Source organism: Quercus lobata, chromosome 3 (assembly GCF_001633185.2).
Source record: "Quercus lobata isolate SW786 chromosome 3, ValleyOak3.0 Primary Assembly, whole genome shotgun sequence".
Taxonomy (NCBI): Eukaryota; Viridiplantae; Streptophyta; class Magnoliopsida; order Fagales; family Fagaceae; genus Quercus; species Quercus lobata.
Window position 1 is genome coordinate 26,298,210 of NC_044906.1, and position 22,260 is coordinate 26,320,469.

Consider the following 22,260-nt stretch of genomic DNA (forward strand, 5'->3'; position numbering starts at 1 on the left):
TAGATGGATGCCTAATTGCCAAAATCCTGCTTTGAGATCAAACTTTGAAAACACTTTTGCATTTGAAAGATGCTGGAAAAGAGTACTCTTGTTTGGCAAAGGAAATTTGTCATCTGCAAGAAAGTGATTGAGATCCTGGTAATTGATTACCAATCTGAGTTTACCACGAACTTGCTCGGCATGCTTATTGACATAAAAGGCTTCACATGCCCAGGGAGAAGTTGTGGGTTCAATGAGGCCTTCGGATAGGAGAGTGGATAGTTCTTGAGTGGCCAAAGCTAAGTGATCTGGGTTCATTCCTCTGTGGCTGGCTCTGGTGGGGTTGACATCTTCATTTTTCTTGAATGGGAGGTATATGAAAAATTTTGGGTTTTTCCACAAGGGGTTTGGATTTTTAAGGAGGAATTCGGAATGGCTGTTTGCACAACAGTCTCTGATAATCTGGAATTTTAGAGAATCGAAGGGGTCAATTGTGAATAGATGAGGTACTTGGGTCGAAGTGAGAAGGTGTTGTTTTTGCATGAGTCCCTTTGAAGACCATCTGAGACTTGGTATCTGATGAAGGAGATCAAATCCTATGAGAAGGTCTCTGCCTGTAAGGGGGGATCCAAGAACTTGATGTTTAATGGTTAGGGTTGGAAATATTCTTATGAGGATAGGCTTTCTTTTTAGGGTTATAAGAAAGGTTTCTCCATTTGCTGCTCTAAACATTTGGTGATGGGATAGCCAACATTATTCAGGTAGAATTTTTGGATAAAGGATTGTTGCTGCTGCTCCTGTGTCAAATAAAGCTATCACCGGAATAGGTCTAGAGTAGGTATCAAGGAGAAGGTGTACTTAAGCTATGGGTGTTGGGTTGGTCAGGGGAGCTATAATTGGCTGGGATGTGAAAATGGCTTGGATTTCTTGTTCTGAATCATATTCACAGTCTGGGTCTGAGTCTGAGTCTTCTTCTGAAGTGGAATGGGCTAGGACTGCCAAGGCCTGAGGGGAGTAATCATCATCCAATGAAAAGAGTGACTCTACATCAGAGAAAGGAATATCTTCTGCATGGATTTGGGCTTGTTCAAGAAGCTTTGTTGCCTTTTCCTTTTTCGGGCAATTTTTTGCAAAATGTCCTGGTCTTCTGCATACAAAGCAGACTTTTGAAGTCTTTCCTTTAAACTGCTTCCTTCTAAGAAACTTCCATTTCTTCTTCCCAAAAGATTTTTTCTTTTTCCCTGCATAATATTTCTTCTTTCCAAAATATTTCTTGAAATGATTTCTCTTTTTCTGTGAACAGGCACAATTTTTCTCATAGCATTTGATCTGCAAGTCTTTCCTTTTGCAATTATCTTTTAGCTTGCTATGGACTTTGTCAATTTCAGAAAGGAATTTTCTTTGGTTGCAGAGCTTTTCTAAGGCAATTAGCACATGCTGGTAGATTTCTCCCAAGGAGGACTGTTACAACGTAATTTTTTGGAGATTCATCATGCGGAGAGTTTCATCTCCTAATGGTTCTGGAAGGGAGTTGAGAAAAGTATGCTTGGCATTAACATCATCCATACCATTAAAAGAGTAGTATCTCCTTGACATCCTGTCAAAATGTTTCTCCAAATCTTTCCTTTCAAATGAGCAACATTTCATCAAGAGGAATTCTTCTCGAGCCACCTCTGTATAATGAGTCGCTGAGCCCAGAAATTCGTTATGGACAATGGTGAAAAAGTCTTCCAGCGTTTTGCATTGGGCTGCCTGCCTTTGTCTATATTCTCCTAGATTGATCCACCATTCTCTTAATCTTCTTGTAATCCTTGCTACGAATTTAGCAATGGTCTGGGCAATAGTGGCATTTGGAGCTTGAAGCTCAGCAATACACCAAGAATACATGCTGAAGATCTCATCATGCCATTTGGACGGAGGAGTATTATCCAGAGTGAACAAGTGTTTTGAATCTGTAGTCGGAGAGTAGGCCAACCTTGTTTGATAATCTGGAATAAAAGGAGGTGGAGGAAAAATCGGTGGAGGGGATGGAGGCCTGTTAGGATGAAGAACATCATCTTCTTCCTCTTTTGGTTCCTCATTCGTCATAAACACCTCTTCCAGGCCAAGGTCAGATAGGTCTAGGTCAGCATCTTCAATTATTGGAAGCACTAAAGGTTCTCTTGAATCATTAAGAGTAAGGGTTCTTAGGAATGATGAAATAGGATTTGGGGGATCAGGGTCTACAGCCAACATATTCATGTCTGGGGGTCTAGAAGAAGCACCAACAGTTGGATCTGGAGATTGGTATATCTGTTCTTTGTCTCTTTTCTTGGAAAGGTTATTTTGAGGGTTGGCTTGTTGGTCTGGTTGGAATGGTGCTGTATTTGTGATACTGGGGAAGATTCCACTTGTTTTGAAAGGATTATGGATAAGATGTGTCATGGCTAATGGTTGTGGACTTTGAAAAGGGGAGGCTGGTAAAAATGGTGAGGTTAGAGGCAAGGCTAGGTCTTTATATAATAGTTGCCGAGGTTGATAGGGTGTATGGACCTGCATTGGGAGAGTTTGGGTGGCTTCTTTCTGTGAGTTCTCCATAGATTGGAGTTGTGTCAGCAACTGTTTTTTCTCTTTTTCTTTTTGTCCAATGAGTGGAAAGGAAATAGACAGGTCTTTAACTGTGGAGGCGATAACTGCTAATTCTTGTTCCATTTCCTTGATTTTCTTCTTCAAATCCTCAATAAGAGAACTAGAGGATGAGAAGGTATGAGTAACTGCCTCTGCCATCCTTTGCTGATTATCTAAGATTCTTGAAAGAACCTTGTTTTGTGCTATAGCATTCTCTGCTTGCCAGTTCAAAGCTGCTTCTGCCGAAGAGACCTGTTTTTTGGTGCCATCTGGATTAGTTCCAACAGGATTTTTAATCTTCCAGACATGTTTGGTATTGGCTTGGGGGTGGTCAAAGCTTTCTAGTGAGGAAAGTTCTGGGAGTAGGAAGGTGAAGCTTGGTCAAACATATAACAGGGAGAAAGTTCTTGGTTTTGGGTTTGTCTAGTAGGGAAAGGTTGGTATTTTGGGTTTTGGGAAAGGACTTTTTGGTAATATGGGATTAATGGAGATTTCTGGTCCTGGTCATGATTTTCTTTACTTGGAGGGGGAGAGAGAGAGATTTGTCTTCTGGTTCTGGGATAAAGAACATAATAATCAAATTTTCCCGAGGGTTCTCCTAGAAGGTCAACTTCTGGATCTCCTGCTTCATATCTTTCTTTAAGCTTTTGCTGAGAAGATTTTTTCTTTCTCCTGGGATAATCTTCTTCAAAAATTTCTTCCTTTTGATAATCAGCACAATCACAAATATCCCACCATATGTGTCCAGTGGGTGATTTTCCTTCATAGCAAGGCTTTCCATCTTCCCGAAATGCTTTGATCTGGAGACCATCTTCTCTAACATAAGATACTGGTTGAAGCATAGCAATTTGGGTTGGGAAGATCGTTACATCCTTCTTTTCTGGTGGTTCTGTCAGAAATTTTGTCTCTACTTCACCATTTGCTTTTCTTATGAAGAGAGTGTCTTTTGACTGGATCGGTTTGGTTGCCTGATGAAGCATTTCATATTTTGTAATCCACGACTCTGGGAAAAGAGAAGCCATCTGATCTTTGGTAAGTTGTCTTGGGACAAACGTACACATGGGTGTCATTCCTGGATTAACAACGCATCATTAGATTGGGCTATGTCCGGAACCGCCATATCAAAAGCATGATTCTGTAGCCGATAGGCCAACTGGTAGTGAAGTGTGGCAGCAAACGTATCCTGCACTTGAGAGGCTCCTGTAATTTGGACTTGAACTTTAAGAGCATCACAAAGATGAGGGTCTTTTAAAGACATATTGAAATTTGGAAAGAGAGTAACAAAGATTGTTCCTGCATTTAAAGTGGTTTGAACCGTTCCTATGACAGCATTTTGATATTCCAGAAATCTGGAATCAAGAAGTGAGATTCTTGACACTACAGGGAATAGTGGTACACTCATGGTCGCTCTAGAAGCTTATAAACCATGAGTGGGAGGGTTACTTAGGCGATGTGGGACTCGGGTGAGCCTAGGTGTCAATCACTTCATGGCAAAAATCCTATGCTCCCTCCCCTTCGTGACAAAACCGTGAGGGACTGGCTCCCCAAAGCGGACAAATACCGATTAATTGGGGAAGTGTCCTCACAACCCTATATATATATATATATATATATATATATATATATATTTGGCATAGAACTTGCACAAATGAAATTGGATGAGCTTGTGGAAGATGTTATGAATTTGGACATCAACAAAAAATATATGGATGATAATCGTAGTCATAGTCAAGATTAGTCTACTGTTTACTCTAATTCTTTCAATATTGATACTTAGCATTTGGCAAGTTCCAATGATATTATATTTTTGTTGAACTATGTTATTTCATTTTTGTTAAACTATGTTATTTTGAATTTGGGTTGAAGTGTATGCACTTCTTTTAGAGTGTAAAGAATTTATTTCTAGATGAATGTTATATTTTTTTTTGAACTATATTATTTTGAATGTGGGTTGAAGACTTGAAGTGTATGTACTGTTTTTAGGATGTAAAAAAAAATTATTTCTAGATGAGTGTTATATTTAATATTATGTAGGTTGAAATGGGTTGTGTTACATTCATGTATGTCAACCCAACATGACTTGTTTATTAAGCTTGTCAAATGGGTTGGGTCAGGTCAACCCGCCTTATTAACAGGTCGAGTTAGGATTGAAGGATCACGACACAATTATTAAATGGGTTGGGTTAGGGTTGAGCCATTTAGTTGAATACCCCTACCTCGACACGACACGAACCCGACACACTAACCTGAATTGACACCCTTAAGTTTCAGCTTTTAAAAAAAGTTAATTTTTAATATTTCGTCTCATATTATGCAAACTAGCTTGTAACCCCATGCATATGCATGAATACTTTTAAAGATATACAATAAGATGCATAATATAATTCCTATATATATAATTTAAATACTATTGAGAGTCATTTTTATATTTTGTTAACTTTTTTAAAAAATTTGTAAGTATATTATTAGGTATAAAATGTAAATTATCTATGTTTATTTATTTATTTATTATTGTGAAACACTTTTTTTACTCACGATTCATTTATTCTAGACTCTTTGGTTTTTGTACTTAATAATTCATTTGGATGAATATTTATAATATGGTTCCACATTTGATTCTAAAATTAAAAAATAAAACTCTTTAAGAATAAATAATTTAGGACACATGGGGAAAAGTTGGAACTCTAATTTAGAATTCTAATTTGATTGTCTCTTAGTTTCACCTATTATTATATATATAGATAAGCTGGTGACAATAAACAGTTCTCAAACGGACACTATACAAAACCTTTCACGTTATATAGGGTTATATTAACCTATTATAACCCATAAAGGTACATGTAATAGTTATTTACTTGACCAGAAACTTTCCTCAACATTGATTATTCAAAGGAAGACCATGAAAATATGAAGGAAACAAAATAAAAATAAATAAAATATGTTAACAAAATTTAGCCCAAGGAACCATATATAGGATTTTATTAACTTATTATAAGCTAACAAAGATACACATAGCAGTAATTTATTTTAGTAGAAGCTCTCCTTGGCTTTGATTATTTATTAGAAGAGCCTTTCAACCTTACAAAATGCAAAAAGTATGTGTCGCATGATATTGTTTTGACACATTTACATTAAACTTTGCATCTAAGCTGATGGGATTGACGAACTCAACTTCCCTGGACGACCTCATCCAAACCAACGAGACAGTATTGACAGACGAATTAATCAGGTGCCTCCAATGATATAAGCCACATTACTGACGAAGGTAAAGAAGCCATTCAATGCAGTCAAATAAATTCCTCGAACGGTTACAGGGACAGCTGTACAGATCGTTGGAAGCCCATCAAAGCTCACATCATTGACCATGAGGTGTTACCAAAAGAAGAATTAAAACCACCATAACAGCCACAACGGCTAGGGGCTACGGGAATGTATATATACAACCTTCCCAACACCAACATAAGGTACATAGACACACCAAAAAGCACTACTAGTTATTCTGATACTCTGTTATTTCCTAAAAACTTTTCTTATACTAACTTTGGCATCGGAGATGTTGTGGCGGGCATTACACCAATAACCACCTTAAGGGAACTATCTTACCCTTCTCACGGCGATACTGATGAACATTCGGCTCTATCTGGATGTACTTACAACGACTGATGAATATGCACTTCATCAATTTGGTGTCGTCTGTGGGGAATTAGCATTCTTTTGTACTTAGGTTTGAAAATGTAGTTTCCAATCAACTTCTTCATTCAAATGGAGTCCAACCAAGATTATGCAGCCTTAGCTCAGTAAGTCCAGGCTCTTGCGGTCGCTGTTGAAGAGCTCACCAGACAGAATCAAGAAATAAGGCTACGGTTTCAACAGGAGGAGAACCGGTCTAGAGCCTACCAGGAGGATGAGGGAGATAGCCATAGAAGAAGTGACCGTCGAGGACCTACTACTCCGGATGAACAGATTTCAGATCTTCTTTGAGAGATGAGGTAGGAGAAGGACGAGTTGAGGAACGCCATTAAGGAGAAAACGGACCAAAGCCTGGATAGAATGGTCAGGGCAACAGACTTGCCCTTCACTACAGCGGTCCTAGAATGCCCAATGCCGTCAAAATTTGGGTTGCTTCAACTTGAGCCGTTTGATAGATTTAAGGACTCCCAGGACCACCTCAACACCTTCAAGACGACACTAGGCCTTCAAATGTCTCCTTACGAGATATTGTGTCATTCCTTCCCCAACATTCTCAAAGGAGCTACAAGGGAGTGGTTCAAAAAGTTACCAACATCGTCTATTGACAGCTTCGAGTAGTTGAGTAACGCCTTTTTGCGCCACTTCGTCGGAGGACAATGCCCGAAGAGACCAGCAGACTACCTGTTCACCATTAGACAGGGGGAGAAAGAAACTGTTAGGTTCTAAAGTTTAGGATTTTATGTATTTAGAACTCTAATGTGTATTGTTGGCAAACCATGATCAAAACAATGTGTTTAAAAGTGTTTTAAGCTAGCTCAAAGTTGTGTGTCAATGTAAAGTTGGAATTGAGTTAAAGTAGAAGGTATTGTGCCTTTCGGCCTGGCTCGATCGATCGAAGCTTAGGCTCGACCGATTGAAGCTCGGGCAGAATGCTTTTCTGCAGATTCATCCAACTCAGCCCTATTTGTTTTAAAACGTTTTTAGGGTTTCTTATTTGTCCTAAGTATAAAAGGCAAACCATAGCCACGTTTTAGTGTTGCTCATATTTGCGGTTTGTGTAAATCTCTCGTGAGATCTAGAGGAGCTTTCCTTTACACAAGCTTAGGGTTTTCAAGGAGAAGATTTATCTACACCTTGATGATCAATTCAGTTGCTGCCATTGAAGTTTAAAGAATACACAAGCGGGTGTGCTTGTATCTGGTGGTGAATCCAAGAAAGAAGGAGTCCGTGGATTCGGAGCTTGCACGTGGTCGTGTCAGTAAGTTCTACTGGTTGGTAGCAATAAGAAGTCGAGCGTGGGGGCTTGTAAGTCTTATTGTATAGACTTCGATTCTTTCAAGATAGTGGATTCAAGTTTACCTTGAGGATAGTTAGGTCAAATCCTCCCCAGGTTTTTACCGGTTTGGTTTCCTGGGTGATCATATCTTGTGTTATTTATTTTCCGCTGCTTTGCATGATTTGATCTTTATTATTGTGATAACCTAGACTTGTCTAATTGCACTAAGTAGCAACTTGGCTAATTATTTAGGTTTAATCAATTGTTTAAGGGGTCTAAAAACTGTCAAGTGGTATCAGAGCGGGTAGCTCTTTTGTTGTTGATCCTTTGATCACTGAGCTGATCCTTGACCCCTGTTGTCATGGAATACGGACATTCTCTAGTTATTCCTCCTCACTTTGATGGGAATAATTATGCCTACTGGAAAGTAAGGATGAAAGTATTCCTGAAATCCATTGATGAGAGGGTGTGGAACTCCATTGAATACGGATGGGAGAAGCCCACTACTCCTGTTAGTGAGTGGGAAACTTCTCAGAAAGAAGCAGTTTCGTTTAATAGCAAAGCTATGAATGCGATTTTTAACGCTGTTTCTATGGAGGAATTTAAGAGAATCTTGAATGTTGAGATCACTCATACTGCTTGGAATATCCTCCAAACTGTGCATGAAGGCACAAAGGCTGTTAAAATAAATAAATTGCAGCAATTGACTTCTAAATTTGAAAGCATTAGGATGTCTGATGATGAATCTTTTGATGAATTATATGCTAAACTGAATGATATTGTTAATTCTGCTTTTAACTTGGGTGAAATCTATGATCAACCTAAAATCGTTAGGAAGATTCTTAGATCTTTGACTGAAGACTTTAGACCCAAGGTGACTGCCATTACTGAAAGCAAGGATGTGGACTCCATCCCTGTTGATGAGCTTGTAGGATCTCTTCAATCCTATGAGTTGGATCTACCCAAAACTACCAAATCCAAATCAATGGCTCTTAAGTCAGTTGATGATGTTGATAGTGGTGGATTTGATGATGAGCTCTCTGCTACAGAGATTGCCTATTTTGCCAAGAACTTTAGAAACTTTCTCAGGAATAGCAATAGAAAGGCAAGAGGCACAAACACTGTTGAACCTAGAAATTTTAGAAAGCATGATCCCACTAAGGTTAATAACAATGACAAACTTAGAGAAAGAGTAGGTCAATCTTCCAATAATTCCTTAGGCTCTCAATGTTTTGGATGTTAAGGGTATGGACACATGAAATCTGAATGTCCAACCTATTTGAAGTCTAAGGGTAAGGCTATGGCTGTAACCCTTAGTGATGGTGAAATTTCTAATCATGAGTCCAATTGTGATGAGGATGGAAACTTCATTGCTTTCACTGCTACTGCTGTAGTTGATGAGAGCATATCTGTTGAAGAGAACCCTTCTGATGGGGAACTCTCTGAAGATGCAGATCTTCAAGAGGCCTATAACAAACTTTGCAAAGTTGCTGCAAAGGATGCTATGAATGTTGAACTTGGCCTAAAGAAAATTGAATCTCTTGAGCTTGAAAAGAAAAATTTGCTTGTTAAATTGTTTGATGCTAATGATCTTTTGAACAATGTGAAAACTGAAAACATGCTTTTGCTTGATAAAGTTAAATCTTTGGAACTTGATTTATCTGTTGCTAGATCTGCTAGTTCTAAACTTGATCAAATGCTGAGTGTTCAAAAGTCGTCTTCTGACAAAACGGGTTTAAGTTATGTCGATAGCATCTGTGTGTCCGCTCCCCATTCCACTAAGTTTGTTCCTTCATCTTCTTCTTCTGAACCTTCAGTGAGTCAGATAGTGAGTGAGACTGTCAAACCCTTTGTGAGTGAGGTTGCTAAACCCTTAGAAGGTTCATCATCTAGGAAGATTAGGGTTGATCTGAAAGAATCTAAGCCTAAGAAGCCTACCCTATCTAAGGACAAGACACATGATAAACCTGCATGGGTTTGTCACTTTTGTGGATAGACTGGACACATCCGTCCAAATTGCTACAAGCTACAAGCTGCTAAGAGAGCAAACAAACCAAAAGTACATGTGCCTCAAGCACTTGATCCTATGGTACTTATTGGTGATTTGGTAAAGGCTTTAAACCTTTATTCCAATCCTGGAGTTGGTAATCATTCTCAAGTGAATAAGAACTCCAATGCTCGTGGTGCATCTAAAAAGTTTTGGATGCAAAAGACTCGATCTAACTGAGTCTTTCTGACATGGTCCTTGTGCTTCATTGCTCTACCCTTTGTGACCATTGTTCTTTGGTTTTGTTTTTTTAGGTCTCTAGGATTTGCATAGCATAACATTCATGCATTTCATTCTAAGTTTTTTTATTTTTTATTTTTATTAAACAAAAAAAAAAAAAAGGGGGAAAGGAAGCGCATTTTGTTTTGCACTATTCTTCTTGGTTTTTGAAAACAAGGTTGGTCAATTTATTTTCACATAACATGTCTTTTGTACCTTGTTTAGCTTTGATGAGCTTATTTATTGCACTCTACTAGTTGAAGATATGTAGTGCATGTTGTGTGGGAAAGATGTGTATGGTTTTTGATTACTATGTCTTAATCTTGAAGTCACATATTTTTAAATGTTGGACTTGAACTTTTAGAGAAAGGCATAAATAACCATCTCACCACTGTTCACTAGCCAATCATGAACACCTTAGTGCATATCATAAGATTTTGTGCTCGAGAAAGTGTAGCACATGCACAAAAAGAACATAAGGTGAAGCCTCGGTAAAAGTGCTTAATTCTTAAAATCTAATTGGTGTGTACTATTAGGCTTGATGCCAAACTCACATAACTTAAAATTGGAATGTATATTATGAGGCATAAATACAAGAAACTTACATGATTGCAAGCTTATGATCTAGGAGATGTGGGAGTTATATGATGTAACTCTTTAGGTGATAGTCTCTTTTAAATTCTTTGTGATGAATTTTGTAGACTTTGTGATTGATTGTTATTCACATATCACCTCACATGTATCTCAAGTCTTTGCTAGTCGCACACACTACACGAGTTACTCTTTGCTAAACATTGTACATGTTATTGTGTGTATTTATGGTCTGACCAATCAAGTTTTTGCAATCACTTTGAATTATGTGCAAACTAAATTCGTTGCTTGAAAATTTGTGGAGAATGCAAAATTTTGTTTTTGGGAATTTTGGGCTTAAAATTCTTGATTGGAAAATCATATCATCTCATACTCATGCATTTTTGTTCTTAAATTTTAATGCTTTGAGTTAAATCAACTTGTTTTTCAAAAATTGTGTTTTTTCTCAAAAATATGGTGAGCCTCTGCTTGATTTGATCGGTCCATTCTGTTTTTCGACCGATCGAAATTTTTAAAATTTTTTAAAATTTAAGAGAGGGAGTCTCTGTCTGTTTCGACCGGTTGAGGCTAATTTTCGTCCAATCGAAACTCGTGAATCAGGTTTTTCAAAAGGCAGAATTGGACTTTTTCAAACTCACTTTTCAAATAGTTCTTTTCTTTTCTCTCTCTCCGTGTTGGCTCTTGGCTCCACCATTCAATTTTTGTCGTTTTCCTTCAAGATTTTTGCAAGGTTTTTGTCCTTAGAAGCCGGTATGTCCCTTTTGCCCTTCTTTTTCAAGTTTATTTCTTGTTTTCATGCATTTTTCATGCATTATCATGGGTATTTTCGGCATCTTCAAACTTTTTGGGGTTTTTGATGATTCAAGCCTATTCTTGTGTAATTGATTAATGGGTTTTTGTGCCATGATGTTATATTGATGTTTCCTGTAGTTTAATTTGATTAATTTTATGGTTTTTGAAAAATTGGAAATTCTAGGGTTTTAAAGTTGATCCGAATTGGGGATTTTGTCGAATTGGCTTAAATTGATGAAATTGGCTTATCTAATTGATGTATTTGGTCATTATTTTTGTTATTATATCATGTGCAATGATCAATTAGTCAATATTTTTTCAAATTGATCAAGTGGTTTCTATAATTTTGGGGTTTTTGTGTTAAAAACCTTAATGTGCAAGCCAATTTTGTAATTTGAACCTTTTTGACTTAATTCACTGCATTAGAACATGCATCATGACATTTAAACTTGTTCATGCATCACATAGATTTTGTTTCTATATTTTGTTTTTGTGCTAACTTGCAGTCTGCCCTTGATTTTGGTTTGTGGTTTTTTGTTCTTTCGCTTTGTGTTTTGATCCTTATCTTAGCACCATGCCTAGGAAAACTAGAGCTTATAGGACCACTTCCACTTCCTCTAAGTCTCCATCTAGGGTTGAGCTGTTTAAGAATGATAAGTGTAGAGAAGCCTATGACTTTTTGAACTATAAGCGTAAGATCTGGTCTGAGCGAGCAGTTGTTTTAGATCAGCTTGATCCGGCCATTAGGGCCAATTTCGAGTCTAGAGGTTGGTTGCCTCTCTTAGAGATAGATCATCCACCCCCGACCGCCCTGATTAGAGAGTTCTACTCGAACCTCTCTTGTCACGTCTATGATTCCAACACCCTTGTTAGGAGTTGGATACGAGGTGTAGAGTTCACCATTACCCCTCGGGTAGTGGCTGAGGCTCTTAGGGTGCCGGTTGTTCGGGATGCTTACTATCCGTATGATGAGTCACCTTCATTAGACGTTGTTATGTCTTACATCACTGGGTCATCTATCCAGTGGGGTACTGATCCTCGGATCATGTCCGCTGAGCTTACCGAGACGGCCTATCTCTTCTTTAGGATTGCGTGTCATTCCTTGTGGCCTATTTCTCACTTCCACACCATCCCTTTAGAGCAATGTGTGTTTTTGTACGCCGTTGCTTCTGGAGCTTCCATCAGTTTTCCTCACTTGTTCCTTCGTTCTTTGAATGAGGTTCATAGGAGTTCTGCCGTAGGGCATGCGCTGATTCATCCTATTTTCATTCATAGGATTCTGCTCTACTTAGGTCTAGATGGTTTTCCGTCGGGTAAGCATGTTCATGTGATAGCTCCCATAGGTGCCACATTTTTTCGTTAGAGGGCTGCTCAGTTGAGAGTTGCTCCTCCTCGTCCTAGAGGTGCGTCATCTAGTAGTGTTCCCCCTCCTCCCTCTTCTACAGGTACAGCTGCTGTTGAGACTTCAGGTGCTACTGCTGATGCTGATGCTGTTGTTCCTCCACCGACTGCTTCGGATGATTCAGACATTTGTTGCACGTTGGATCATGTCTTGACCGTTCAGGTGGCTCAAGGATAGATTTTGGTAGACGTACTTGATGAGATCCGTGCCTTGCGTGCGGAGTTGGCGCAGTTTAGACCACCTCCCTTTTGATGATGGATATCTTGTTTGCCCTTTGGCATTCCGTCACAAAAAGGGGGAGTACTTGTAGGTTTTTTCTTTTCAGGGGGAGATTTTTTGTTTTTGGTTGGAGCTTATGGAGTTTTAGATTGTATTTAGGTGCTTCACTGTGTACTTAACATTTTTAGCTCTTACCTTGTTTTTTGATGGGATATTCATGTTAGGGGGAGTTTTATGTTTTGTTTCTTGTTTCAAACTACTTATTGATTTATATTTATGAGTTATTCATTGATATATATCTTTATTTGTGTGTTGTTTAAAATCAAGAAGTTATTTTGTTTACTTGTATTATTTCCACACATGCGGTTATGCATTTTGTTTAGTGTTTCAGGAAATATACAGGTTGATTCAATTGAGCTGCTGTCTACACTTGCAACTGATGGATAGTAGTTAGGATTGAATTTGGTTTATGAGCATTATTTTGTAAAGGGCTTTTCATTTTGTAAACTTTGAGCTTCTAAGTTGTGTTTTGTCACGGATTGCCAAAGGGGGAGTTTGTTAGGTTCTAAAATTTAGGATTTTATGTGTTTAGAACTCTAATTTATATTGTTGGCAAACCATGACCAAAACAATGTGTTTAGACGTGTTTAAAGCTAGCTCAAAGTTGTATGTCAATGTAAAGTTGGAATCGAGTTTAAAGCAGGAAGCACTGTGGCTTTCGGCCTGGCTCGATCGATTGAAGCTTAGGCTCGACCGATCGAAACTTGGGCAGATTGCTTTTTTGCAGATTCGTCCAACTCAGCCCTATTTGTTTTAAAACGTTTTCAGGGTTTCTTATTTGTCCTAAGTATAAAAGGCAAACCCTAGCCATGTTTTAGTGTTGCTCATATTGCGGTTTGTGTAAATCTCTTGTGAGATCTAGAGGAGCTTTCCTTTACACAAACATAGGGTTTTCAAGGAGGAGATATTTTTCTACACCTTGATAATCAATTCAGTTGCTGCCATAAAAGCTTAAAGAATACACAAGCGGGTGTGCTTGTAGCTAGTGGGAATCCAAAGAAAGAAGGAGTCCGTGGATTCGGAGTTTGCACGTGGTCGTGTCAGTAAGTTCTACTGGTTGGTAGCATTAGGAAGTCAAGCGGGGGTGCTTGTAAGTTCTTTTGTATGAACTTCGATTCTTTCAAGATAGTGGATTCAGGTTTACCTTGAGAATAGCTAGGTCAAATCCTCCCTAGGTTTTTATCGGTTTGGTTTCTTAGGTGATCATATCTTGTGTTATTTATTTTCCGCTGCTTTGCATGATTTGATCTTTATTATTGTGATAACCTAGACTTGTTTAATTGGACTAAGTAACAACTTGGCTAATTACCTAGGTTTAATAAATTGTTTAAGGGGTCTAAAAATTGTCATAACTAATTACTACTAGATAAATTTATAGTTAAAATTTATATAATTTCATTGAATTTTTATAATATTTGGTTGCAGTGTTTCATTTAATAGTATTATGTTCTTTTATTCCAATTCATTGAGTAATTTAATAAATCTTTCTTTATTTGTGCAAGTTGAGACTATTAAATATTTTATGGTATTTTGGAAGAATTTTTTTTTTTTTTTTTTTTTTTTTTTTGATGAATAGAAGAACGGGGACGTGGGGTTGGGGGGGGGGGGTGGAGGGAAGGACATTGACGTGTTAAAGCTTGCTTCGAGCTGTCGTCACACATAACAACCACCTTGTCAACATTCATGGATATATAGGCTTAGATCCAAATGCTATGTATTGTTAGGTGTGCACATTCAAATTTTAAAACTTCAAGAAGTAAAATCAAGTTTACTCCAAACTTTAAGGTGTAACTTACAATTTAGTCTACAAAAAGTTACTGACTTGCAATTGCTTTTCCATAAAAGTTTTTCAAAATTAAAATTAATATAATTCTACCCATGAGTGATTATGTCACATTAAAGACTAAGTGGATTAATCATATTATTAATCAAAAAAGAGATGTTAATAATATTTGAATACAAAACATTATTATTAATTCTGCATTTTAAAAAGAGAAAGAAATATACATATATATATCTATAAGGACCAGATTTGGTGCCTCGCCCAAGAGCCCAAAAAGCCTAAAACAATGAATTTGTAGAGAGTAGGTTGGAGAATCTGGTTAAAATGAGTTGGATAACAAATAAAGTGGGCTCAATTGACAAGAACAGGAAAGTAGATTGAATTAAACCAAAGAAAATCGTCCTTGGCACAGTCCAAGGAGATCAGTTCTTGTATATTCCTCACAAGTTTGATTACAAAGTTGGTTGCTAATTGCTACAGTGTTTCTCTCTTGATTTCCCGATCTCTTCTCCATTGAGGGTCTCTTCCATTATATAGTTCTCCTTAGCCAATCTTGGCCCTTCACCTGTTGATCATCCAAGCTACCACTTGAGTGCTTGTCCTATCAGACATCCCCTTAGTCCTTTTGTGCTTTGGGGTAGCCAATGCAACATTGATCAAAGGTCTTCTCCACATTAATGTAGCCAGAAAGTTAGCTGCAGAGCATTCAAAGCGGTTGTAGCAGCTTTCTCCTTAGATATTTTAGGACTCCTCCCTATCCTATGTTCCAAAAGTGCTTATCCGTATCAACAGAGTGTTCCTAGAATGTTCCCCTAGACGACAGATCTCTCGGCTTTGATTAGCTGAGGATACATTTGTCCTCGGCCTACCTTCCTGGGTCTTTATGACCAAAACTAGCTTCTTCATTTACTAACACAGACTCTCCTAGCAATGTTTATTCCTCCATGAACGTCTTTATGTCATCGGATTGGGCCTCGGACCCAATATATATACAGATAACGAGCTTCCGAGCCCAATAGCCCTACAATATCTATATTATAAAAAAGATTATAATATAATTAAAGAAAAAATCATATTAATTAAAGCTATCCCCTTAAGCCTCAACCTGTATCAAGCTGGTCTTGGCATCCGAAAAAGCTCCAATAACAACATATTTCTTTGATTTATGTTAAGCATAGTAGCCCGCCCCCCCCCCCCCCCCCCCCCCCCAAAAAAAAAAAAAAAAAAGAAAAGCACATTTCTTTGTACGTAATGTTTGATGAAACAAAGGAAGCGCAAAAATGGGATATATAGAAATCACAACTAAAATGCATATTAGTTATTATACAAACATGGAATGGTTCATATACTGTTTGTTTGTTTACACCCCTCAAAGTAGATTGTTTAACCTAACATATTAGTGTAGTAGTTACTTAGGTTAATTATTCAGATTTAGGTTAATCAATAATGAATCATATTATGCAAAACAGCGAAAAATAAAGAACACCATGATATGATAACCCAGGAAAACTTATGAAACCAATAGTTTCAAGGTAAAAATCTAGGGAGGATTTGACTTAGCTATCCTCAAAGTAAAACAAATCCACTATAGAGAATTGAAGTTTTTACAATCAGATTTAACCTTAAATCTATTGCTACCTCTAGTAGTAACTTATTGACATAACCACATGCAAACTCCAAATCCACGAACTTCTTCTCTCTTGGATTTGTAGCACACAAGCACCCATGCTTGTGACTTTGAGATCCCATTCAAAAGTTTTAGATCACGGCTTGTTGATCTATGCAGCAACTAGATTCCACTAGCACTTGATTTTATATCTTGTTCTAATAGATGCTTGTAGAGATAGAAGGTATAGAACCTTTCAGATCTCACAGGCATAACTCACAAGTCTTCCAAGATATTTCAAAACATGGTTTAGGTTTTCCTTTTATATGTAGGAGTGTTGGATTGAAACCCTAAATGTTTTTGCGGCTTGGGCCTGCTTAAAATTTTGCATAAATTATTTTTCTGTGATTTTCGATCAATCGAGCTTCACCATTTGATCTATTGAGCTTCATAGAAAAATAAACCTTTTTCCTGAAGTTTGTACATTCTTGAGTTTTGACCTGTACAACTTTGAGCAATGTCTAACACCAATTCTAGACATGTTTTTGTTCTTGGTTTGCGAACACATACAAGTTGAAATTCTAAACATTTAATCCTAAATCTTTAGAATCTAACATATACAATTCACACTAAAAAATTACAAAAACTTAGAAAATTGGAAAAGAAAAAAAAAAATCTCAAGAGTTACACAACATTAGCAAAAGATAGTCACAAATCAATTAATACAAGCTCTTATTCTTTAGGCAAGTTTAGCATCACATAGAAACACAAATATTTTATACAACCTCTTACCACACCTTAATGTTTGAACATTTCTTTTTGTTGCTTCAGAAGTTCTTAGATACAAATTAATTCAAAAAGGACAGATTATCCATCAACACCAAACAGAGCTCAAGGAGATGAGGAAAAAGATGGATTGAAAGCAACCTGCTTAGCACAGCTAAGCACTTCGTGAGGCCCTGCTTCTTCTCGACCAACACCCATAAGATCAAGGTAATGTAAGTAATGGGAGATGATGTTGTTCATGGAATTATTATCAACTTGACCACAAATAAGATCTCCGTAGAGCACATTCATAGTAGCACCAAAACCAGAAACTCTCTTGGCCAAAGTGTCATTTTTGGTGGGTGTCCAGTAACCTATAAAGACATTATGTGCTGAAGGCTGATGCTTCTTAATTGGCGTCATCCACCTCCAAATTGCAACTTGGAAGGCCAAGGTAGCATTTTGTTCAATGTACTCTGGATGGTTCAACAAATCCACCTTCAAATCTTTACCTGCTTCTCCGTAATTATAGTTCCTATTAAAATCATTAGTAAAAAGAATCATTTGAATTATAGCACGCAACTTTGAAGTGATCCATAATAACTTCTTCTAATGTTTGCGTCTTATTATAACTAACAAAATGCTTGTACTTAGTTATACCAAAATGTAGGATGCATATATTTTTTCCAAAGTCAATTACGTAGATATCATTTGAAGAATGAATCACTTACTTTCTCATATTTGAATTATGCTAGAAAAGGATCTCATTTTGTTGTTTCTTTAGTAGACAAACATAAAACGAAGTTTCAATTTAGGACAAAATTGAATGACATAAGATGATTAAATAATTCAAATGCAAAGACACAAAGATGTATGATCATTGTTAGCAAAATTGAAAAGGTAGATACCAATATATCGGTAGAGCACCCCGACCATAGTATGCAATTCCAGGGGCGCATGGATAAGTGTCTTTGTAGTGCTGATCACAGTAATTGTACAAGTTGGAATTAATTTCCTTGTTATTGCAGAGACCTCTGGCTAATTGTTCCCTGGAAGCAACTTTATGTTCACCTGAAAAATATCATCCACTTTTACTTTGTATAGACATTAAGTGAGCAAATGATCATTGACTATCGCTCATATACAATTTGAATTACAATCAGTTCATCGATAAGTAGTGCTCCAAATTAATTTAGTTCCAACTTAATTTGTTCTTTGGAGAAAAGAATATAGTTAACTTATTACTATAACAGCAGACTCACTTAATTACAAGCCAATTCTTCATTCATTTGCTTAAAAAATGTAAAAAATTCAAAAAGTATATTATTATATGAATCATAAAAACTCATCCCAACTTGGCCCCAAAGGCTCAAATTTGTCTATTATTGTCCGTTTGATATTAACAGTTGAAATTGATTTTACTTAATTTTTTTTTTTTTTTTTTTACTTTTTTCATAATAGTCTTTTAAGTTGTGTTCTAGTTAGTACTAACCACATTAATTTTATTCCATTAAATTTAAATGAAGAGGATATTCAGGGATGAAATTATCTTCTTCTCAAAAAAAAAAAGAAAGAAAGAAAGAAAGAAAGAAATTATCCTGCTTCTTATTTCATTATTTTTTAGTTTTTTTGGAATTTGATTTTAAAGGTTGAGAGATTAAATTGGCATAATTAAAAATTGAAAAACCAAATTGACATAGTTGAGGTACCAAATTGACATAGCTGAAAAATAAATTTATTTTCAGTTTAATCATTTTAATAAAATAAACATGTAACAAAGCCCAAAATTATACGAAGTAACATCACTTCTTAACAGATTCAGAAACCGAATGACATAAAAAAAAAAAAAAAAAAAAAAAATCAATACACTAAAATCCATTTCCTACTGACATTAAAGGTTAAAACTTACTTAATTGGTTTGGCTTTTGAAGGATATTACAAACTAAAAGTGCATGTTTTTGATAATTCAACCAAACCAACAACACAAAAACCCAAATTGAAGTTGACAAACAAGACACAAACTGATCTGAAGTACTCACAGGAGGTTCTGGTGGCAACATGGGCCAGAAAAGCTGCCACTTCTTTGGTTCCCATGAACTTCTGGTTCATGTAGGTAGTACCAAAGCCATAGGGCTGGTATTGAGCAGAGGCAGTAATAAAAGAGTCATAGTCCCGGAAGCTCTTTCCCTTTGCGTTGGTCTCAACCTCAAGCGAGTTACGGTTTGAGAACATGTTCTCAAACTGGTGTGTGTGGAAGTAGTCAGTAACAGCGCCGCCACAGCATGCTTTTAGTCCTCGGCCGCCCCGAAAATATCTATTACCTCCGGTTGTTGCCTGTGAACGCGGTGGATTCGTGTGGCACAAAGGACAGAACCTCAGACTCGGAACCAAAACTCCCATGTTGTATGGGCCATTCAACGAATTAGAGTCGCCACAATTCACAAGCACTAATGTAAACGCCAATATTGTCAAGAGAATACACCATTTAAATTTAAACTCCATTAATTTTGCACGTAACATTAATTAACGAGGGTGAAGACTGGAGAAAGGTCTGTACTCTGGCTGTCAGTGGTTGCTGCCTATAATTAACTGGGTGCTGTGCCGGCTTCTGGGAGAAGGGAAAGGAAAGATGTTCTAGGAAAAATTCTAGGACCACCTATGTTCTTCACCTAATTTCACAATTATCTAATGAAGTTGATTATGAGTTTCAGCAGTAGGAGAAAAGAAGTATTGGGTCTATATAAAAGTGATTACAATAGATCAAAATCTGCCACATAAAATAGTTGTGAAATTGAAAATGGTCCGAACAACTCAGAGTCAAGTGCAAGTCATAATAAAGAATTTATTTATGAGTAGTTTACATGAATAATACCGTGTAAAGTGTATGTTATAGGAAAAAATGTGGCTAATATTATTTGCCACTTTGAATGAAACTGTACAATTATTTTGCCTTGAACGTACTATTCATGTAAACGCATAATTTTCCTTTAATTAAATGGTCTTTCACATCTCATAAAAAAAAACAAAAGGTCTTTCACAATAAAGATCGGTATAGATGGAACTGCGCATTAGCGTGTTCCATGCCTAATCTCTTTATCTCTTGGATTCTTTTATCTCATCAATAAAGACAATACTTTTTGAATAATTGAAACACAAAAATCTTTTCTTTTTTCAAATAAACTTGAATATACTATATCTGTGATCGGTCCATCCAATTATGGATTTTAGTCCTAAATTAATATATGAATGTTGATAATTGATAATGTAGAGGATCGAGTAAAAACTTTTATCTGGATCGACAAGAAATTTAAATAGATATGTTTAAAAACTAACACGACTTTCTTTTCACATCAAAAGAAAAAAATGATCCCTCCGGCTGGCTCCACTACTGCAAAATCTTTTGCTTTTGTAAATTCTATACTTGAAACTAGAAAGAAATAAAGTCAGGAACACGTGAATGTTGCGTTCTAAACTTTCACTCACTCTGTTATTCCTGAACCATATTGTTTATCACAATTTGTTAAACTGGTTAGTTTTGAATAGTGTACAATCACATTCATATAGATTAATTATTTTTTCTCCAACAATCACTATTGACCCATAAAATTTGTGGTAAAAATTGTGACACAAAAACAAGGACGTAGATGGGGTTTTGAGTGTGGAGGGCTGAAGTGTCGTATACTTCTCTCACTTTATAAATTCCTTCTAGCACTAACACTCAGCAATTTCAGACAAACAAAATTTATTTATTTTTTCTCAATTTATATATTTATTAGTTCGCAATTAATTAATTTATCAGTTTTTAAATTATTAATTTATTTGTTCTCAAATAATTAGTTCTAACACATTAGCATGTGTGACATTTAGTGAGCGTTTGGGGTGCGCGTCTACGTTTTCATTTTTTTTTTTTCTTCTTCTTTCCTACATGTGAACAGTAACATCACATGGGTTCACTGTATAGGGACAAAAATTACTATTCACACACTGTTCATTACTGTAACAGTACTATTCATGCATTAAAAAAATATTAAAAATGGGTCCCACAATACTATTTACACATTTAAAAATTATTTTGCTACAGTGTTTTCAGTTTTCAGTTTCAGTAACAATAAGTTCAATTCAAACAGACCCTTATTTTATTAAGTTTGTATTACATTTTTATCTCATTATGAGATTCTCTTTGTGTCTTTAATAAAAATATTTAAACTATAAGGGCTGATGATGATTATGAATTTTTTTTGTCAATATTTATAATTATATTTTTTAACAAGTTTTTTTTATAATTAATTTTTGGGGCTGATTTTGTGGTTGTTTGGATGATATATGTTTATTTATTTATTATTATTGATTTGTGACAATATTTGAGCTAGTTTTTTTGTTCAAGGCAGGGACGGAACCAGGACTTTGAGTTAAGGGGGGCGACTCTGACCTCCAGCTCAACGGCTTCTTAGTTGCTTAGGTTTTTTTATTTTTTATTTTATAGTTTTTGATGTGTGCGCCTACTGGGTAAAGGCAAAATTATTTTAGTTAAAACTTTTTAAAGGGCCCAGTTGTTTGTTTGAGTAAAATTGGTTAATTTGACTTAATTTTTTTTAGCTTTGTTATTGGTGATTTTTATTATTTCACAAATGTTTTTGGTCTAGTATATGTTGTTCCAAAATTTTAGATCTATAAAATTTTTAACGGCCTTTAAAATGAGGAAAGTGTTAGAGGCATATTGTTGATTTAGTGAGTGATTATTGGTAAATAAAAAAGTGATGTAAGTGATAAGCTCAGATGCGAACCAATAAAAATTTGTACCTTAACAGTATATAAAAATTTTGTAGATAAGTTTATAACTGTAATATTACTTTAAAAAGAATCAAAGATATTGTTAAAGGGGCAAAATGTAATTTTATAGAACAAAATTACTAAATTTAATGTATATATATGTATACTAATATATATATATTTTTAAAAATTTTAGGGGGTGCCATTGCCCCCCTTGGTCAATTAATGCCTCCATCCCTAATTCAAGGGCTGGGCCAAAATCTTTGAGGGAGGGGAGGCCGAAAGTTTTAATTTCTTTGGGTCCAAATATGATAAAACCTATATATAATAATAATAATTATTATTAATTGTTAGGGGGCTAGGACCCACTAGGCCCAACATTGGTTCCGTCACTTGCACAAAAGTTATGCCACTGTACTTTCTCTTTGTTCAATGCATTCTAAATGTTTCAACC

At 36.2% G+C, this 22,260-nt stretch overlaps 1 protein-coding gene across 1 annotated transcript; it reads right to left on the reverse strand.

The window, feature by feature from the left end:
- Positions 1–17,019: 17,019 nt before the first annotated feature.
- Positions 17,020–19,776, reverse strand: LOC115982070 (chitinase-like protein 1). Its single transcript, XM_031104566.1, has 3 exons — positions 19,076–19,776; positions 17,945–18,107; positions 17,020–17,571 (listed from the first exon to the last, which is right to left on the reverse strand). The coding sequence occupies exons 1-3, from the start codon at positions 19,554–19,556 to the stop codon at positions 17,163–17,165; spliced, it is 1,053 nt and encodes a 350-aa protein (XP_030960426.1). The 5' UTR covers positions 19,557–19,776; the 3' UTR covers positions 17,020–17,162.
- Positions 19,777–22,260: the final 2,484 nt, after the last annotated feature.